This window comes from Hypanus sabinus, chromosome 28, assembly GCF_030144855.1.
Source record: "Hypanus sabinus isolate sHypSab1 chromosome 28, sHypSab1.hap1, whole genome shotgun sequence".
Classification (NCBI taxonomy): Eukaryota; Metazoa; Chordata; class Chondrichthyes; order Myliobatiformes; family Dasyatidae; genus Hypanus; species Hypanus sabinus.
In genome coordinates, this window is record NC_082733.1 from 38,678,353 (window position 1) to 38,700,327 (window position 21,975).

General features: G+C 38.1%; 1 protein-coding gene across 8 annotated transcripts in view; it reads right to left on the reverse strand.

Annotated features, from left to right (window-relative positions):
* Positions 1-21,975, reverse strand: part of pias1b (protein inhibitor of activated STAT, 1b) — a 200,446-nt gene that overhangs the window by 11,269 nt on the left and 167,202 nt on the right. For all 8 annotated transcript variants that reach the window (XM_059952988.1, XM_059952987.1, XM_059952993.1 and 5 more), the window contains 2 exons: positions 20,038-20,198; positions 3,546-3,676 (listed from right to left, as the gene is read on the reverse strand). In XM_059952988.1, the coding sequence (XP_059808971.1) occupies positions 3,546-3,676; positions 20,038-20,198 (292 nt within the window). The remainder of the gene's footprint in view (positions 1-3,545; positions 3,677-20,037; positions 20,199-21,975) is intronic.

A 21,975-nucleotide genomic window follows, 5' to 3' on the forward strand; every position in this document is an offset into this window, starting at 1 on the left:
GTGTGTGTACCACAGAATAAGTTTCATGACATATGTCTCTGATAATAAACCTGAGGCCAGATTCTAAGTCTGGCCCAAGTCCAATGGGATCAGTCCATATGGTGGACAATCAGATAATCAGGTCAAATCAGTAAGAGTCAGCTTCATATTTAATGAAATAACTCGAAAAAAAATTATCTCAAGATTTGTTAGTAAAACTTCAAGTGAGGAACATCATATTTGACGGCTACCATACTTTAGAGGATAGGATTTGGTCAGGTCAGATTAGGTTTTATCTTAATACCTATGTGAACCCATGCTCAAGAGCATCCAAACATGCATCATCACTGTGCACAGAGTTCTGGAGACACACACTCGGCAATTCAGCTACTACCCCTCTGCCATCTGATTCCTGAGCGGATGTTGAACCTGTGAACACTGCCTCACTTTTTTAATATATATTATTTCTTTTTTTTGCACGATTTTTGACCTGTTCAGTATATGTATAACTGTAATGGATTTACTTAATTATTATTATTTTATTATTTATTCTTCTTCTTCTGTGTCATGTATTGCATTGAACTGCTGTTGCTAAGTTAACACATTTCACAACACATGCCGGTGATAATAAACCTGATTCTGGTATGGAAACTGCACTGCAGCAGACAGGAGGGCTCTACAAGGACAGAGAAATCTGCCTAACACATTACTGACACTAGTCCGTCACACTAGACACCAGTCATTGAGGACATAAAGTTCAAGGTCAATTTATTATCAATATACATATATGTCATCATAAACAATCCTGAGATTTTTTTTGCAAGCATTCACAGTAAATACAAGAAACATAAAAGAATCAATGAACACACCCATCAGGATGGACAAACAACAAATGTGCACAAGACAACAAACTGCAAATACAAGACAACCAAAAACAATAATAGTAATAAATACACAATAAATATCAAGAGCATGAGATGAAGAGTCCTTGAAAGTGAGTTCTTACATTGTGGCAACAGCTCAGTGATAGGGTGACTGAAGTTATCGATTTTGGTTCAAGAATCTGATAACTGAGGGGTAATAACTGTTCCTGAATCTGGTGGTGTGAGTCCTGAGGCTCCTGTACCTTCTTCCTAATAGCAGCAAGGAGAAGAGAGCATGACCTGGATGGTGGGTCCTTGATAATGCTTTCCTGCAACAGCACTGTGTAGATATGTTCAATGGTGGGGAGGGCTTTACCCATGATGGGCCGGGCTGTACCCACTACTTTTTCTAGGCATTTCTGTTTCCATACCAGGCCTTGATGCAACCAGTCAATATACTCTCCGACACACATCTACAGAAGTTTGTCAAAGTTTTAGATAACATACTGAATCTTTTCAAGCTTCTAAGAAAGGAGAGGCACTGCCATGTTTTCTTCAAAATGGCACTTACATGCTGCACCCAGGATAGGTCCTCTGAAATGATTAACACCAAGGAATTTAAAGTTGCTGACCCTTGCCACTTCTGATCCCCCAATGAAGAATGATTCATGGACCTCCAGCTTCCTCCTCCTGAAGCCAATGATCAGCTCCTTGATCTTGCTGCCATTGAGTGAGAGGTTGTTCTGGCACCACTCAGCCAGATTTTCAAACTCGCTTCTATATGTTGATTCATCACCACCCTTCATTTGGCCAACAATAGTGGTGTTGTAAGCTTAAATATGGCATTGGAGTTGTGCTTAGCTTCATAACCATAAGTGTAAAATGAGTAGAAAATGGGCAGTAAGCATGCAGCTTTGAGGTGTAAATGTGCTGATGGATATTGTGGAGAAGTTCCCAATCTGAACAGAATGGGGTCTGCAAGAGAGAAAAATCAAGGATCCAGTTGTACAAGGAGGTACTGAAGCCTAGGCCTTGAAGCTTATTGATTAGGTCCTTCAGTGATACAGAAAGGTGTTAGAAAAAGGTCAGCAATATCATGAAGGACCCCACCCACCCTGGTCATGGGCTGTTTGCCCCACACCATTCAGGGAAGAGGCGATATAGCATCTGTGCAAGGACTGCCAGATTCAAAAATGCCTCCCCCAAGATATCAGGCCGATCAATAACTCCATCCATTAACATATCCCACGACCACTATTTTTATCATTTCCTGTCAGAATCACATTATGTAGATACTCCTCGAGGCACTTTATGTACATACACTCTATGTATCTTCTGTATTTATCATTAGTGTTTTTATTGTGCTCCTTAGATTTAGTGTTTTTTTAATACTGCATCGGATCCAGAGTAACAATCATTTCATTCTCCTTATGTACTGGAGAATCACAATAAACCATCTTGAAGACCATTTTGCATGAAGGTCCCTGCCCCTGTCAACATTGCTCATTTATTATTTACAAGTAATCCCAGGGTAACTAGTTTGCGGGTCAGTGTCATAGAAAAGTACAGCAGAGCTGAAATGCAGATCATATCTGTAACAGGTTCCTGACCCTGACCATTGTTGGTCCAAATGGTCTTGCTCAGTAAAGGGACCTTTAAGTATATTCAAAACTGAGATTAGATTTTTAGATTGCATTGATTGAATAAGAAAGTGGAGTTGATGCCAAAGATCACATCAATGACTTAACTGATCAGCAGAGCAGATTTAAGGAAGTGAAAGGTTATTCCTGCTCGCAATTGTTATACAAAATTTTATCAACTCTTTTGTGTGAAACAATGGCAAGTCTGGTTTGTAATGGCATTCCCTCAGGTTCCATTTCCCACGCAGCCTAGGATTTTGCAGAGTCTTGTCCACTTGGAAATAGGTTGAGAAAGCTGAGCGCAGTTCGTTCTTTACAGATAGGTTTTTAAAATTGTATTTGTTTCTCAGGACTTTGAAATCCCTTAAGACATATGAGCAGAATTAGGCTATTCTGCCCATCGAGTCTGTCCTGCCATTCCATCATGGCTTATTTGTTTTCCTTCTCAATCCTATTTTCCTGACTTCTCCCCATAACCTTTGACACCCTTACTAATTAAGAATCTATTAAGCTTCTGTGGCAATGAATTCCACAGATTCACCACCCTCTGGCTAAAGAATTTCCTCTTCATCACCATTCTAAAGTGACATCCATGTATTCGGAGGCTGTGCCTCTGTTCCTAGACCCCACCCACTACTGGAAACATCCTCTCCACGTCCACTTTATCTAGACCCATAATCAGGGTCCCATGAAAGGTCTGTCCCAAAATATCATCTGTTTATTCCCATCCATGGGTGCTACCTAACCTTTCATTATTTGGTAGGTTTCAATGAGATCCCTCCCCTACATTTTTCTAAACCCCAGTGAGAAGAGGACCAGGGCCATCAATCGCTCCTCCTACATTAACCTTTTCACCCCCCAAGGATCATTCTCATGTGCAGTGTAAAGTGAAAGTGGATATGCATTGTAAGTAGATTCAATGGCCTGACCAAATTCTGCTTAAAAAAGCTCTCTCTCAAATTAAATGTTTTCAACATGAGGTCATATGAAGCTGTGTAGTCCATTGATGCAAATTTATTTGAAACTGCTTGCTTCTGCATACTGTTTTACCCAAAGTACTTACCATCTACTCCATTAAAAGACGAATTGACTTCCTGAACTTCCTTCTTCATTCTCATTGGTGACCATGCTCCATCTTCCTTAAACTGAATTTCATCGCAGTCTGTGCAACAACTGAGGATTTCCATAAACAATCTGTTTTATGAAAAAAATTCACAGATCAATTAAGTCTACTCCTTATAATCATCATTGTTAAACTATTTAGAACAAGATAACTATCTAAAAGCTACTTAAGTTTGAAGTTCAATATATTGACAAACATAAATGTACTGCATTTCTAAACTTTAACCTGGGAAAGAGAATCCTTTGATATAAACTGGGTCACTTTTGTTCTTTATATCTCTCACCTCTATACACACATAAAATGATCAAAGCTCAACAAGTCCTTTGAAGAATTTAATAAACAGGATTATACAACACAGAACACAACATTTAAAACAAAATCATCCAAGATAAATTATATAATATTAACACAGACAAAGAATTACAAAAAATATCTAAATTACTTAAGCAAGTTTACTATTGCTGCATACACCCCCACAGCTATTTATTTACAGGGCATGGCCAAGACTAATATTTACTGCCCCTTAAACTGATTGTCTCATTCAGCTATTTCAGGCAGCAGTCAAGGGACATCCACTTATATCAATTTCACCAGATAGTTTTTTTATAATAATCCAGTGATTTAAGCATATACTGTCTTAAGTAAAATGGAGTATTAATTGTTGCTCCAACTCAGTCAAATAGAAGTCAAATTTATTGATACTAGTTTTGGTTCAAGCTGTGTTGAATTTAAACTCCCCAGCTGTTCTGGTGGGACATGAACACATTTCTAATGTCATGAATTCAGGTTTCTGGATTCTCTAATCAGTCATTATAACCCAGAATCAGAATCGGGTTTATTATCACTGGCACGTATTATGAAATTTGTTAACTTAGCAGCAGCAGTTCAATGCAATACATAGTATAGAATAAGAAAATAATAATAATTTAAAAAATATTCACTATTTCACCACTACTACAGACCACTGCAAAGTCTGAAGCTCTTTCTGTGCTTGAACTTGTACCTCTAATGTTTACATATACAAAACCAGTTGTCTAGTTACAGACCACTATCTCATAGGGCATAGAAACACATCACACAGTTGAGAAAAGTCTGCTTAATTACCAAGTTCGTAACCAGTTTAGAGAAACATGAACAGAAGTAGATCATTCAGCATGTTTTGCCATTCAATAAGTTCATATGCCCCAAATCCATATACCTATTTTTAGCACATCTGTTAAAATTTTAGTTATCAATAAATTATACATTACCACTTGCTCAAGAGTAACAAACTTCTATTTCCTCTTTGTAAAAAGACCTAACTACTTTTTAGATTATGTTCCCCGGTCTCAATTTACATGAATATTTTTACACTATTCATTTTTCTTAAAGTCTTGAAACTTAAATCACCCCATTAACTTAAATGCCCCAAAAGGAATACCACACATATTCAACTTAAAAATTAAAGCTAGGAGACCAGGTACAAGATTAATAAATCACAGCGCACTCTTCTAAACCAACAAAATCTTTAAGATCTGGTGTTTGGAACTGCTTGCACGGGAGGCTGAACAAAGATTTTGACTGATGCAATATACCTCTCCCTCCTCACACTCTTATCTTCTAGATAGGATAGCTAGCAATCCATTTTAAAAATATTTTATATATTTTAACAATCTTCATGACTGTCAGATCTCTCAAGCCTCCATTCTTTCTAGCTACCATCATTTAGAAGGTATACCATTCTATCATTTTTTAATGTTCAAACTCAGTAACTCAACACTCGTCTAGATTGAAATACTACTTGCCACAGCTTTACCCTCTTTCAACATATGTTTAAAAGGTTAGGCCATTATGGTTCTACACTGCATAGACATTCAAACCACAAATCTAATTTGATTTAAACTTCAATTCTACTGTCCTTCTAGCTCTCAATAGCTATAATGTGCAAAAATTGATCTGTCTTGAATATATTAATTGATTCTACTGTATTTCTTTGTTTTCTTGAGAATGCCTGCAAGAAAGGTAGTATATGGTGAGATAATACACGTTAATAATAAATTTACTAAGTCTGCACATGGAGTGGACCAAGGAAATCATTGCAGACTTCAGGAATGTACAGATGAACCATCCCTCTCCGTGAACACAGGCTCTTCCACACAGAGAGCTAAAGTGCACCAAGATCCTGAAAGTTCACCTCACAGATGACCTCACCTGTTCCCTTAATATCACCTCCCGGAACAAAGCAGCACAGCAATGTTTCCACCTCCTAAGGAGATTGAGGAAAATGAACTGTGCATCCCCACCCCCTACAATTTTAATTGCAGTTTATATGAGCACCATCGAGAGTGTCCTGACAAGTTGTATCTCCATCTGGTTTGGGAGCAGCTGAGCTTCAGACTGGAAGTCCCTACAAAGGATTGTGAGATGGTTGAGAGGATCATAGGGTCCCTTCCACCCATCGGGGACATTTACCAGGAGCGCTCCGTATGCAGGGCCCTTAGTATTATTAAAGCTCCTGCCTATCAATCCAGCATCCTCTTTGACTCTGATGCATTAAAACAAGAATGGTCAGAATGAGACACAGTTCCTTCTCTCAGGTCATTAGGCTTCTGAACTCCCTGCTGTATTGCATTCAAAGTGTCAGTTGTTGACTTGTTCTGTACCTTACAATATTTAATTTATGCACTTTAGGTTGTTTATCCATCGGAAGATTTCACCCTTAGTTTCATAAGTTATCATGTGCTATGTGCTTTACACGCTGGGTCGGAGAAACAAATCATTTGATGTTATATGTGTATATAGTTAAATGACAATAAACTTGACTTTGAACTTTTAATATATTTAAGGATTCAGTCTCTACAGCTCTCTGGAATAGACAATACCAGAAAGTTTTAGGCATCTTCAAAAATAAGGACTGTGGACCAAAGTCCCACACAAGCCGTAACTGGACCGCTAGGTTACAGGTTGAAATGCCAGACCACAGAAATTGACCTTAGATCATTTTCCTTTGAACAAAACTGCTCTTTTGCAGTTGTGGGAAATGGAAGTTACAGGGTTTCAAGAACTGAGAGCAACCTGAAGTTTCTGCAAGTCAGAAATACTGTCAGCTACGACTGTAGAAGTTGCACTGATGGGTTAGTTAACTATGGATTAGTAAGATCCTAGTGAAAATTAATTCACTTACATCTGTACTACAGATTCAATGGGAATTGCCAGACCAGAGTGTTTTAACACATACCAGAAAATACATCCCAGGAGCGCCACCCAAGTGTATGCCCGCCCTATTAAAGTCCATTTAGTCTGTATAAATTTAATAAGCTCACTTGTCATTCTTCCAAACTCCAACCAGTACAGGTCACCCTGCTCAATCTATTCTCAAGACGATCCATTCTTGAAAACAACTGCTTTGTTAATCACACTTTTTCTGGTAAAGGTTCATCATGAATAATAGTAACTTCCCTTTGCACATGGACAAAATTTGATGCGACAAGACTGAGGCGAGCAGAGGCAGTGGGTCCATCGCCAAGAGTGAAGGAGACCTGAGATTCAATTGATTTAAGCACCAGGCCAAATCTGGAAGGTCAGGTACAGGCTGAATTGAGGTGGCAGAGTTCAGGTCTTGGAGTGTACTGAAGTGACTGAATCGAACGTTCGGATGATGATTTAAGCACCGCGCCAGACTGAAAAGGTCATGGTGCTGGGGCCTGAGGCGAGGGATGGACTAGTTCAGCTCACTGCTCCACTCTGCACTGAACTAAGGATCTGTGGATGGACTCTACGGATTTCAGATCAGAACACTATTTGTTTGCATTTACTGTTTGCATGATATATTCTTATATTCTCATTCATTCATTCCCTACCTCCCTCGACATTTCTTCTGGGTTTTTTTGTTTCTTGGCTGCCTGTTAGGGGACAAATCTCAAAGGTTGTATAATGCACACATACTTTGATAATAAATGTAAGTTGAACTTTGATCTGAGGAAATCAACCAATTAATCTTCACTCAAATGCTCCCAAAGCAGAACATCTCACTTTAAATAAAAAGATTGAAGTGTATCACTTATACTCCACTCTCCCTGAAATAGTGACCAAAATTCCAGTTATGTTAATTCTTAGAAATCCAATGCATCTATTTACATGGCTCAAGATAAAACCCATACGCAGTTCACTGGCAGACCAGAGGTCACAGCTACCTAATTTCATTATCTTAATGGCTTATAAATATGGTGAGTAATTCACAGCCCCAAAAGACCCTTACAGGAGGCCATCATATCCAGCCTGAAAAAAAAACTTACTGTATCCTCTTTCATATTATTGACTAGCTTACCTTCATATTTCATCTTTTTTTAATGACTATTTAATGCCCTCTTTTTTAAGAGCTTCCCAATCCTCTACCTTTCCACTAATTTTTGCTCTCTTATATGCCTTCTCTTGTTTTTATGCTGCCTTTAACCTCCCTTGTCAGCCACAGTTGCCAAATTCTTCTTTTAGAATACTTAATCTTTTCTGTGCCTTCCGAAATGCTCCCAGGAACGCAGCCACCGTTGTTCTGCCATCATCCCTGCTGGTGTCCCCTTCCATTCAACCTGGGCCAGCTCATCTCTTGTATCTCTATAATTCTCATTACTCCACTGTAATACTGATACATTTGATTTTAGCTTCTCCTTCTCAAACTACCTCCTAGAGGTTCCTTTACTTGAAGCTCCCTAATTAAATCTGGGTCATTACATAACACCCATTCCAGAATTGCCATTCTGCTAGTGAACTCAACCATTAGGTTTTGTATACAGTTCTTGAGGATTTATTAAAACAGTGCACTTCACCATTCTGAGTGAAGAACTTGTTCCTCATTTAAACAACTTAGCCTGGTAATATGGCACTAGGTTAGGTGCCTTCTGGGACTAGTCTCCTAATCAGAGGAAGCAATCTACATGTACTTAGCCTGTCAAGTTTTCAGAATTTAAGTTTCCATGAGATCACCCCTCACTCTTCTAAAATCGGGGAAATATAGTTCATTCTACTCATTTTCATCTCCCATGGCAAGCTCATCACCCTCAGAATCAGGCAAGTACAATTTTCCATAGGACACTACAGCACAGTCCCAGCCCTTTCACCCATGATGCTGTGCCAAACTTTTAACCTACTCTAGGCACAACTCACCTATACAACTGCAATAAGACTTCTTTATTCCTGCAATTAAATCCTCTTCATATAAAGACTAACACACCATTTGTATTTTAATCCCCTGCTGCACCTGTGTTTGGCTTTGAAAAGACTGCCACCCAATCTCGCACCATTTTGACAAATACTATGCCTTTCTGTTAAATTCCAAGTGAATAACCTCATATTTTTTCCACATTATATACCATCTACCATGTTTGGGGTCATTTAAAATTTACTCAGTATGTGTACTGGGACAGTATGTGCCAGTGATATCTACTTAATCCTCTACAATACTGTCAATCCTGTCTAGTTTAACATTAGCAGCAAATTTGGAAACACACTGGCATTTGTTCCTCTCAGCCAAATCACTGATACAAACTGTGAATAACTGGAGCTCCCCAGTTTCCCCACTGGTCACAGCTTGACAACCTGAAAAGGATCCATTTTCACTCTTTTGTTACACATTCAAAATGCTGAAAGAATTCAGCAGGTCAGTCAGGCAGCATCTCTGGAAAGGAATGAAGAGTCAACATTTCAAACCAAAACCCTTTATCAGGACTGCAGAATCTCTTGTGTTTATTATTTTCACTTTTTTGTTTCCTGTCTGATAACCAGTTTATTTCTCTCAATTTCATGACATTGTTCACTATTCTCCTGTGAGAGATTTTGTTGAAAACTTTCAAAAAAAAAGCAGATGTGTTTCCTTTTTACCTATTCAACTAATCACATCAAGGAATCCACAAGATTACATCAAACATAATTTTCTTTTTATAAATCTATTCTGATCCTCTTCAAGCTCATTCTAGATTCCAGTATTTTCCTTACCCCAGACTTTAGGCAACAGATCAGTGGAAAACTTGTCTTGCATACAGTTTGTACAGATCGATTAAAACAATGCATTGAGGTAGTACAAAGTTAATTGGAAACAAAATAAACAAAGTGTCTCTTTAATCCCCGAATACATAAGAGGTGGGGGCCACATTTGGTAGTCTCCAAATATTACAAACAATTCCAGAATCTATAAAACCTGAGATAATCTAGTCTCTTTTAATGCCTCTGCCGCTTCCTTATTTCCCATGATCAATTTTCTTACTTCTGTCTACGTGTGGCTTTTATTTTTTATACACCTGTTAAAAGTTCTTAAGAGTCAAAATATGCCTCTTGTCAGTCTAATTTCACACCCTTACTCCTGGTCTACCTTTGCCAAGTTCTTAAATGCTCCCAATCCTCAAATCTAGATATTTCTGGTGACTTTGTAAGCCTCTTCTTTTGGTTTAATACTCCAATTTCCCTCATTAACCATGGATGAACCACTTTTCCTTGTGGGTTTTTTGCACTTTAAAGGAACATATTTCTTTTGCAAATTGCACACTATTTAAATGCCAAATATTGTCTTTCCACTGCAACATGAACACAAGTGTTTCGGCAGATGCTAGACATCCAAAGCAACACACACAAAAAATGTTGGCAGAACTCAGCACGTCAGGCAGCATCTACAGGGAAGAATAAACAGTCTATAGGTCTCAGTATGAAACGATGGTTATTCCCCTCCATACCTGCTGAGCTCCTCCAGCATTTTGTGTGTGTTGCTCTATCCACTGTCATTGCTTTCAACGTGTTCAGCCAATAAACTCTTACAACTTCAGATCATCAGTGTACTTCATTACCTGCCCCATGTTTTGCTAGGGCTTTGAATATTGCAAATTTCTTCCAATGCACTGTAGAGTAAAGTTGCTTGTGAAAAATAAAGCTATTTGGTGAATTTCTCTTTTATGCATATGGCTAATGAATAATCAACTGATTTTTAGTTAATTAATAAAGAGAGCAGCAAGCTGTCAGAGGAAAAAAGGATAAAAATGTACTGTGGTACCTGAGTGGATTTAGTGCATTGATGTCTTTCTCCTACTGGAATAGTCAGCCCTCCAATTAAAATAATTATTGATGTAATCTTATCTTTAAAGAAAATTCAAAATAGATTGCAAAATATTTTGACACAGTTCTGTAAATTAAATCACAGTGTAGTGCATTCACCGAGCCTTTTGCCATATGGCACAAGCATTAGCATCAACAATTGATTAGAAAGGCTACCTTTGGGAAGAGATATTCCCTCAAGCTTGCAGCAAATAAATACCTGCTAGGCTACTCAAACAAACTGCTGCCATTTTGGGATTTAGTTATCAAAGCAGCATTATCATCTCTTGCTTCTTCCAATTCTCTGGGAAAATTAAGCACAATATTTTAAATATAAGTTTAAGATTTTTCATGTTTAAGTGAAACTTGAACATGCTTGGCTATGCATAGCTCCAGAATTGCGACATATGATGAAACTGGCCAGATGTTCACATTTTGTGCCAACCTTTGTAGTTCAAAGTAAACAGCTAGGTGGAACAAATTCGAATGGAAAATGGTTGTATACTCCTGCCACATTTAGAATGACAGTGACACTGGAATTATAGGATTTACAGAGTTGTGCTTCTTTCAAAAATATTAAACAAAATTTTTGACACCCATCTGCTGACTTGTCCTAATATTCCTACAATAACCCCTTGACTTACACTAATCAATCAAATTGGCCACTGCTGAACAATTAATGTATTTGCCTATGTAATAAACATTTTTCCAAATTAATTCAAAATTCAAAAGTTTGAAGTAAAATTCATTATCAAAATACATACACATCACCACATACAACACTGAGATTCTTTAACTGGTAGGTACACTCAGCAAATCTATAGAACAGTAACTGTACAAATGCAAGTATAAAGAAATAATAAGAAATAATGAGAGCATTTTTAAGTAACAAGATAAAGAGTTCTTAACTGAGATCATTGGTTGAGGGAACACCCGAAACAGAATGAGTGTAATTATCCTCTTTAGTTCAAGAGGGATAAAAACTGTTCTTGAACCTGGTGGTGTGAATCCTGAGGCATTTGAACCAGCTACATGATGGCAGTAGCAGGAAAGAAGCATGGCCTAGGTGGTGAGGATTTTGATGTTGGATGCTGATTTCCATGACGACATTTTATATAGATGTGCTCAATGGTTGGGTGGGCTTTACCAGCATGTACTAGGCCAAATCCACTAGATTTTCCACTCAAAGGCATTTGTGTTCCCATACCAGGTCACAATGCAGCCAGTTTCCACCACATATCTATAGAGGTTTGTCAAGGTTTTTGATGATATGCCAAATCTGCAAATTTCTGAGGAAGTAGAGGCACTGTTGTGCTATCTTTGCAATTACATCTATGTGACAGGTCCTCTGAGATAGTGACACCCAGAAATTTAAAGTTACTGATCCTCTCCACCTCTGCTCCTCTAATGAGTGGAGGCTCATGGATGTTTAGTTTCCCTCTCCTGAAGTGCACTATCAGTTTCTCGGTTTTGCTGATATATTGAAAGAGGTTGTTGTTATGACACCACTCAGCCAAATTTTCAATCTCTCTCTCCTGTACACCTTTACCTGAGCTTAGCTGAGATGGCTTCATCAATATGGTAGTTGAGAGAGGAAACTTTCTGACAGTGGGGCCCAAGGCTGTTTGTCAACATAGAAACCAACTGACAACTCATTTGTGCAGTATTGGTCACTCTCTGCAAATACTCAGTTTCAGCTTGTTAAAACATTAGTCTTCTGCTGCCTTCATTTTTACGTAGACCAAGTGGACCATGCAAGTGGGAAGATAACAGCTCTACATTTTCTTCAAACCTGTTTCTATTAAATGGTCGTGGATCCCATTATTGATGGAAGCAAAAAAATGCACTGTTGAGTCAAACATGATAAGGCTATGCTCAAAAAGAAACAGCAGCAGCAATTCACTGGGTGCATACCAAGTGTACAGATCATGTCTGAGTTAGATGTAAATCCACTATCGGAGAGATAAACAAAGGTATTGGATCAATAGGCAAAGGAAATGTTTCATAGGTAACATCAAAATCAGTCTGAAGAAATTCAACATTAGACCTGAAAACTGGGAAGACACTGCCCTCAAGAGTCACACCCGGAGGAAATCTGCTCAAGAGGGAGCTGTGCTAAATGAGAACAACCTCCACTGTGCCACAGAGAAAAAGCAGCAGCTGTGGAAGGAGAGACTGAACCACCAAAAGACCCACAACTACCACATACACTTGCCTACACTGCATCAGAATACGTGGATCCGGATTGGCCACTACAGCCACCCGAGGACCCACACATAGACAATCCCTTAGGAAAATATCATTCTCAATTCAAGTTATCGCACTACTACCACTGGATCAATATCAGGAGGCAAAATTCCTGCTAAAAGGAAAAAATAATAGAAACAGTTAATTGTGGCGGAGGAGGTCTACTACACAATACTCTGATCTTATACTTAAATGTTACATTGACATTGAGCTACAAGATGAGCACCATCCTAGTACACCTACCAGTTGGTGAGTAGCATCAACTTTGAAACACAGTGTGCTGTTAGATCTGATATCTCCCTTGCATCAAGTTCCGAGATTAAATCCAACCACTGTATATTGGCTATGGATTTTTCAAAGCATTCAATTTATTTATAAACTACATTAGTGGGTTTCATGGACCTGTGTTCAGAAGATTCTTCAAAAGATGTTATGGGAACCTCTATTAAATCGCAAATTGTATTAAAATCCCTTGTTATACGCTTTCTTTGCAAAAATTCTAAAAGCAAGAATACTACTTGCTAAGGTAAAGCAGCCAGAAATTGGTTAACTTCCTCCCTGTGAGGACGTAGTAAATCAAATGTAAACCATGCTTGTTTTGACAAGCTGCAACTTAATCATCCAATGGCCACTGCTGCCATATGGCAGCATGCAGGTACTTAAGTATTTTCCATCTATGAAGCTCATTTCTTTCAGACTCCTCTGGTTAAATAACCAAAATGGCTAAATATTAGTAGATTTTCAGACCTGTATTTGAAAGAATCTCCAAAGGAATTCCCTACAATTCCAAGTAGTGACCAAAGCCTTTGTTAGATGTAAGATTACATTACCCTCAACAAAATTCTCTATCAAGCTAGTTAGGCACCATTTCTTGAATGAATATGGGCTGATTTTCTCAAAGCAATTTACATTTGTTGGAGTGACTGCTCCTAATTGTTGTTTTCAGAACCCTCTATTCCAAGAAATGGAGCAGGAATAAACACAGCAACTCCAGCAATATTCCAGTTATGAATATCTCCAACAAACCCAGAGTTCTGTGTAAAGCTGATCAAGGATTCTGTGATTTCCATCTTTTTAATAAGGAACATAGAATGCATTTTCTATCTCCAGGTGAACCATCTACTTGATATGACACAAGTACTTCAAGCACATCTAACAATTTTCAGCCACTCCAGAACCTTTGCAAATTCCTTCAGTGTGACTCCAACAGCATCATTTTCCATGGAGCAGGATAATGTGGAGTATTTGTTTATTATCTCAGCCACATCCTTTGTGCCAACATTTCCTTCTTCTGATTGACCCATACCCCTTCCAATTCACTATTCACATAACTAAAAAATATTTTTTTTAAATTCTGTTTACTGCTAGTCTCTCCCTGCCTCACATTTCATTTAGTTCCCTTCTGGGATTTCAGTAATCAGCCTAGTTTTCAATGTGACATCTGTTGTACTTTTTTTTTCTTTGTACTATTTTACTTTCTATCTTCTTGGGCTTAATCTCCATACGTTACTCATGGGAATGTACTTGAACTGCAGCTTTTACGTGTTAACATTCCATAAACAATTTTCAAATTTGCAGACATGGGTTCCTAATCTTTTTTATGCCATTGGCCTCTGCCATTAACCGAGTGATCCGTGGATCCCATGTTGAGAACCTGCTTGCAGATAAGAGGCATAGTGAATTTTTGAAGATAGTAAAATACTTAAAATTGATAGGTAAATTGTAGCAATCAAGTTTATTGTTCAGATATGAGAAATTTAATATTTTAAGAATAAAAGCAAAAGGAACCATAAGGCAAACTTCTAAAAGGAATACAAAAATAGAAATCTGAGGATTAATGAGAACAGTTTGTTGAAAGTGGCACATTTGGTTGAGAAAGTTGTTATTAAGACATTGGAAATTCTGGATTTCATTAATAGATGAACAGAGTGCAAGAGCAAGAAGTCTTGAGTAAACATAAAAGACTGACCTGGCCATAACTGGAATATTGTGAGACAATATATAGGAATACATTGGGAACATATGAAAAGGTAAAATGATTCTGTGGATGAGGGACTTTAACCTACCTGCAAAGATTGTTGGAGATGTGTTTTTCTTCACTGGAAGACAAAACTGCAAGACAATCTAAGAGGCTGTACAATCATGAAGTGCCAATGAAATAAATTGTCCCCACTGTAAGTTTTAACTGGAGGCACTAAAATGACAATACTCAGTTTAAAAAAAAGACTATACAGTGAGCAAACTGGGTTTGGAATGCATTGTTAGGGTAATAGTGAATGAGGTTCAACTAAAAGGGTGTTTTAATGTATGTGTAATAAATCTGAATCTGAGCTCATCACAGATCAGGAAATGGGAGAGAGGTGTTGAAAACAGTCCAAGTGAATTTGAGGCCAGGATGGATGCTAGCAATGAAGTTGATGAAATTAATGGGTTCTGCATAGGTGTGGAGGGCAGTGTGGGGGAGGGGGGGGGAAGGAGAGACACCAATGTAACTCTTGACACAGCAAGATAAGGGGAATGGTGCCAGGGCAGGATTGAAACAAAGACTGCTCCACACAGCTTTAAAAAAAGAGTGAAGTAGCTAGGATCCAGGCAAGTGTCCATGGCTACAGCTTTCAGTTGTACAAAGGTGGGAGGAATCAAAAGAGAAGCTGTTCAGGATAAACACAAGGTGAGTCAAGTGGAGGAGAGTATTTCTTTTTCAACAGAAGGTGCTGTGTAAGTACCTGAAGGAAAAAATTTACAGAGGTATTGTGAGAGAATCGTGGAGTAGCAAAGGTTGAGCTTATTTTTGGAGGCAGCACATTTCATTTGTGCTGTAATCATCCTGTGATTCTGAAGGGTTACAATAATCTGGAACTACACCTTCAATGAGTTGGGGATTCTGGGATAATTAAGATTTTTCAAGACAAAGATCAACAGATTTTTGCAAATCAAGAAAGATGGAGCAAAGTAAATAAACGAATAAAACAGGAAACACCTAAATCAAATATCAAAATACAAAACGGTACAGTAGCACGAGGCTATTACAGTGCCAACATCACAGGTTCAATTCCCCCACTGTCTGTACATTCTCTCCCTGTGACTGCATGTGTTTCCTCCAGTGCTGCAGTTTCCTCCCACATTCCAAAGACATGCGGGTTGTTAGGTTAATTGGTCACATAGGTACATTTGGGCAGCACAGATTTTTACTGTGCTGTATCTCTAAATAGAATAAAATGTTAAAAACTCTCCTTCGATCCCAGAGTTTGAGAATTTTCATGATTCATAACTGAATTCGGAGATCTCACAGGCTTCATGCATCTTCTATTCTCTAGAAGCATTCTAGTTAGGTGCACCGTTGCAGAGAAAAAAATAATTTTCTAAAATAGCCGAATATTTTCAGTGAAAATTTATAATTTGTTCAAAATAAGGAATGTTTAAGTTATAGAATCTAGTAACTCACAAGATAGTATCCACTAAAATGACAGACTCACTTTAGAAATAATTAATACTCAAGTGTTTCATATTCAATTTAAACTTCCTTTGACAAGAGAAACAGTTGGCCACTAACCCTGTCTCAGCTCTGTGTTGAAACCTGGTCAACAATCCAATAATCAGAGCCACCCTTCTTAGTAATGACAAGGCATTAGTGGTCACCTAGTATTCCTGAGCTGGAGACTATTAGAAAGCCATTATAAACTTCACAGAATATGCTGACACTGATGTAAGTGATACAAATCCCAAAGAAACACTTTCTGCAAGTTTGTCCACAGTCTGGTAATGGATTCCACTCCTCGCACAGGTGATGAGCTTACAGGCGAATTTAAGAGTGTGATATAGAACAACAATTTTCTTCAACCTACTGGACAACAATCTCAAAAACTGACAATTAGTCAAGGTGGGAATGGCTCTCCCAAATCATAACCAGCTTGAGAAGTGAAGCAAACCCCAAGGCATTCTCTAATATCCAACAACTAAAAAAACTAAACCAGAAATGACAAAGCAGCAAGGTGAATGGTATTAGTGCTGTATACTAATTACCAAACTAGGGGTAAAACTTAATTTTTCAGATTTTTGTTGTGTTGCATATAATTATCATCATGCCATGCAATGTAGATGTGAAAGCTGAGGGGCAGAGGTCATCCAAACTATACACAAATCAGAAAAACATTGTACTGAGATTTGACTGATCTCACAGAATTTAAAGTGCTTTGGCTGCAGGCAGTTAATTTGGATAATGCAGACCACATGAGTGGTGTGGAAATCTAATGTTTTAGTTATATAATGTTTCATTTATACATTTACAACAAGCACCACAAAGACCTCTTTCCCACGAAGCTTTCTTTTATCCAAACTATACCCATTTCCAAAACTAACACAGTCTCCTCAAAAAAATCACCCTTTCTGAATTTGGATTTTCTTTTTAAACAAATCACCCTTCACTGCACCTTTGGTCTTGGTACTATGAAGGCAGAAGGAAATGTCTGTGATTTACTGCAAGCTTGCACCTATGACCTTTATTGAACCCACCTCCAACCAGTAAACCATGTACATTTTACAGCATTGTAACCTTACCACAGCATAATGCTAGAAACCATCTTCTCTTTTCCACATCATCCTCCAATTAGATGAGCAGAGCACGAGCTATTCAGCCTGTTGTACCAAGTCAGAAACAGCACTTTGCTAAAATATCAGATCTACCAGACAAGTAGCTTTTCTAACTTATTGATCCTTACTTCACTCATTTTATTTTTCAGTTTACATTCCATATAGTCTTTTCCCTTCCCTAATTTTCTTCTTTCTTCAAGGTTCATTCTGGTCACCCCTTCCTTGAAAGGGAGCACAAGCACTAGGGAGGCAGAGAAACCCAAAATGCCACACCAAAGGGCACCATTCGTCTCAGCCACATGGCAATTGAAATGCTCCCACACACATTGTCTTTTTCCCCAGCGCAGTTGGAATTTTCTTTTATGCAATGTTAATATAATTTTTAAATTATGCAAACATAATTTAAAAATCTATGTTAATATAATTGTGAAATAAACTGTGTTAACTAATATAATTCATAAATTTTCTAATCCATAAGCATCACAACCTTTACTTTGAAACATTTTAGAGCTTCAACATATTTATATTTTGTTTCAAGTTACAATACTATTACAAACTGTAACAGTAGACACAGAATGGAAGTCGGTACTCATTGCTAATAAACTGTCTGCCTGCTGAATGCTGACACCATCTAGTTAAAACATTTTACTTTTGCTATTGTGCCTGTCAGTTGTTTTGACTGTCTGATACTGTTTTCTTGTGTTGTGAGTTGCAGTCTCTGTTTGCTTGACGTGCATATTACAAAAAAAAAAGTGCCATGCAGTTTTCAGGTCACGAAAAAATTTCCTGCTCAAAGCAATGGTTGCTACATGCAGCTATTTAAAAAAAAGAGGGAACATTGCCAAAGAGCTTCAAGCATTTGCCATTGTAACTTTCACCCAAGTCAGGTGACTAGGTACAGTAAATGCCAGCATCTCAATCATGCTGCTTATTAAACAAAACCCAATGCAAGTCTCTGAGCGAACTTTGAATCAAAGAATCACACCCACCACCATAGGTGCAAAGTAAGGGCAATAGGAATATATGTTGCCAAGTAAATTATCTTTAAAAAATGAGATGTCAGTTGGTTTTAAACAAGAGTAAATTAAGCTCGAAACGCTTATGATAAAAAGCTTGAGGCAGTGATGAAGGAGAGAAAAAGTGGGAATGCACAGAAGGTTTTAAAAAGAGCTCATGAGAAAACAGTATTTAACCAGATAATTAGAATGGAATAGATGAACAATCACCACACAACCTGATAAACTGCTTAAAACTTTCAAATCAATTAAAGAATCTCCTTTAAATCTCTTCTTTCCCAATGCAGGTTTTCAACCAATTTCTAATTGGGTTCTCTCTAAGGAGATGCGATACTTGCTTGAGACAGCGTAAACAAACACAGGAACTGCAGACTGTATTATAGCCAAGTCTGACTGTTTCAATGTCAGAAAAGCTGCTTTCCAATAGGTCATTATTGGCATGGGGATTCTAAATAACCTTTCTCTTCTGACTGAGGAGCAGAAGGTATTTGTCATTTTACAAGGGATACATGCTGGTTAAAATCAACTAAAAACATTAGAACAATCAAAGTTTCTGGCTTTACTTTTCAGTACATTTACCACTCAGCTATTAAGTAGCCTCCCTGTTCGTTCTCATTGCTAACATCACCACAAAGTATAATTTACTGGTCACTCGAATTAGTTAGCAAAAACAACAGATTTCTTCCTATAATGAATATTGTTGTCTTTTCAGACCATTTTTCAGAAAACAGGTCAGGTGCCTGATGAATCAACGTACAATATACAATATTCAACAAAGAAAATTTAGAAATGTAGGAAAGATACAAACTGCACTACATAAAACATTTTTGATCATCACCTGGCTATGTAAACACAACTCCGTTGCCAGAAAAATATATGAACACATTTAAACATCGTGTGGCTGATCTGGAGTGCGGGGTATCTGAAAATGCATTATACTTAATTAAAAATAGCAACTCAAGCGCAGAAAATCTGAATACAAAAGCATTGGAAATGCTGCAAATCAAGTTTTCCTGACCTGCTGAGTTCCTCCAGTATTTTGCAGGAGTTTCCCAAATTTTGCTTTGCTTCTAATGTAACATCTACAAGACTTTTTCAGAATTCATGGATATCATTTAATGCAGTTCCCCATCTTCTATCTTCCAATCTTTTTTTCAAGTCAAGTCAAGTCACTTTTATTGTTATTTCGACCATAACTGCTGGTACAGTGCATAGTAAAAATGAGACAATGTTTTTCAGGACCATGGTGTTACACGACAGTACAAAAAACTAGACTAAACTACATAATAATAAAAGAAAATGCCATGGATCCAAACTGCGGACCCCAAGTTGGGAATTCCTGACCTAGATCATAATTTGCCCCACTCCAAGGTGACTTAGGTGTTCAATGTTTTCACGAAATGGTGTTTTCACTAAAAATACTGCTCAAAGATAACACCATGGTCAAAAGCACATTTAAACCCAAAGAAGAGAGTGGTTAAGCAAAGTATTTTTTTAAAACATCAGTTCCAGTATCAATTGCTCACCCATCAATAATTAGATGTTCATAAGGACCCTTCTTATCACACACTGGACAAACCCACGTCGGTTTCTTCTCGTTCATCTGAATGTAAAGTGTTGCGTCAAAGCACTGGAGATGTGAGCAAGTTATAGCGCGACATGGGATTGTCAAACGCATTTTGCCCAGCTGGAAAAAGAAGCATACGGTCTCTTGGTCAAATTATCCAGAATACCTTCAAACATCACCTCACCTTTAAGAAAAGATATCTTCAACTTCACAAATGCCAGTGAAATTAACTTATTTTATGTGAGAATTAACATTAAATGAGCAAAAAACAACTTAAAGCTGCAACTTTGCTAAGTGCAACAAAACTCACTGACCCAGTATTTATACATCCAGAATTCTCATGGAACTGGGAAAATTACTGGAAGTATTATGAATTGGTTTCTTTTTTTTTTCCAAAATCATAAATTTGAATTTGGCATGCCAGGTTTCAATGCGTCAACTACTTATAAGCACACAACATTGCAGCCTGTTCTCAATCATTATAGCCTTCAACACAATTTGTTCTCGATTCTTTGTGTGTATCCCACAAGAGGACCACAACCTCGTCGAATTTGGAGGCTTGCATGCCTCAATGACCCAGAGAGCTATGTTGGCTAGAGTCAGAGCCTTGTGTTTTGTCTCTTGGTAGACTCAGCCATGCCAAGCAGCTCAAAGGGTAGAGGTCAGGCTAAGAGCACTCTACTGGTCCTCGTTTTGAGGGTTCAGCTCAGGGCTAACCCTTACTGGTAAAAAAAAATTGGTATGGAAACAGCAATTAAGAATCCTTCTTCAACTGTGTGTGTGAACAGATATAGAAGACCTTCATTGCTGCCCCAAATGCCAGCGGCATAATGGCCAGTAAGTTGGCTTTGTTTGTATACATATGACAGTCAGTTCCAAGTGTCTCAAACTGTACTGTATGCTGCTCATTCACTATATTGGATAAATTTTATTTCAAGGGCTATGCAAAATAAGTGCAAAAAGGCACTTTTAGTTCATTAATGATTATAAGTAATGGCAATGCAGTTGAAGGTATAGCAGATTAGTAGTGCTATCCTCTAAAGATCTGATACTTCTAGTGATGGTGAGTATAATCATTCAGTTGATTTATTTTTGCTATATTTTACATTAATATTGTTTAGCCTTAAAATACAGAATACCAGTGTAAGGATTGTTATTTAAAAGCATAAGGAGATGATATATAGTTTGGCAATTTCTTTCAATGTTTATGCATAGAATACTAGAATGTGACATGATCATTTTTTTTTGACTCTTAGGCAAATGGCAAATTCATGCAACTGGCAACTCGCATTCCTCATGGGCACTGGAATGGCTGAGAGTATACTGCACTTCTGAAGGCAAGAGGCTTTTCAAATGTCATCTGAAAATACTCAAAATTTATCAGCTTATCTCATATACCGTCTGGGTAGTCTCCAGCCCCTTGGTATGAACATCAAATTCTCCAACTTCCGGTAATTCCCTCCCTCTCCCTTCCCCCATCCCACCTTCACTCTGTCTCCTCTTCTAGCTGCCTATCACCTCTCATGACTCTGCCTTCTTCTACTACCCACAGTGCTTTCCCCTTAGATTCCTTCTTCACCTCTCCTGCCTATCCCCTACCCCACCCCTTGATCTTTCCTCTGATTGGTTTTCCACCCTCCCCCCACCTTCTTTATAGGGCCCCTGCTCCCTCCTTCTTTAGTCCTGATGAAGAGTCTCGACCCAAAATGTTGACTGCTTCTTTCAACGGATGCTGCCCGACCTGCTGAGTTCATCCAGCTTTTTTGTATGTCTTATCAGCTCATCTTTTGGGTGCTATCTCATCTGCTGTGCATTCACATTTTTATTTGCATTGCGATTCAGAAGCTCAAAGCCAACCAGTTTCCAAGTAAAATAATAAGCAAATGGGAGCACCTTA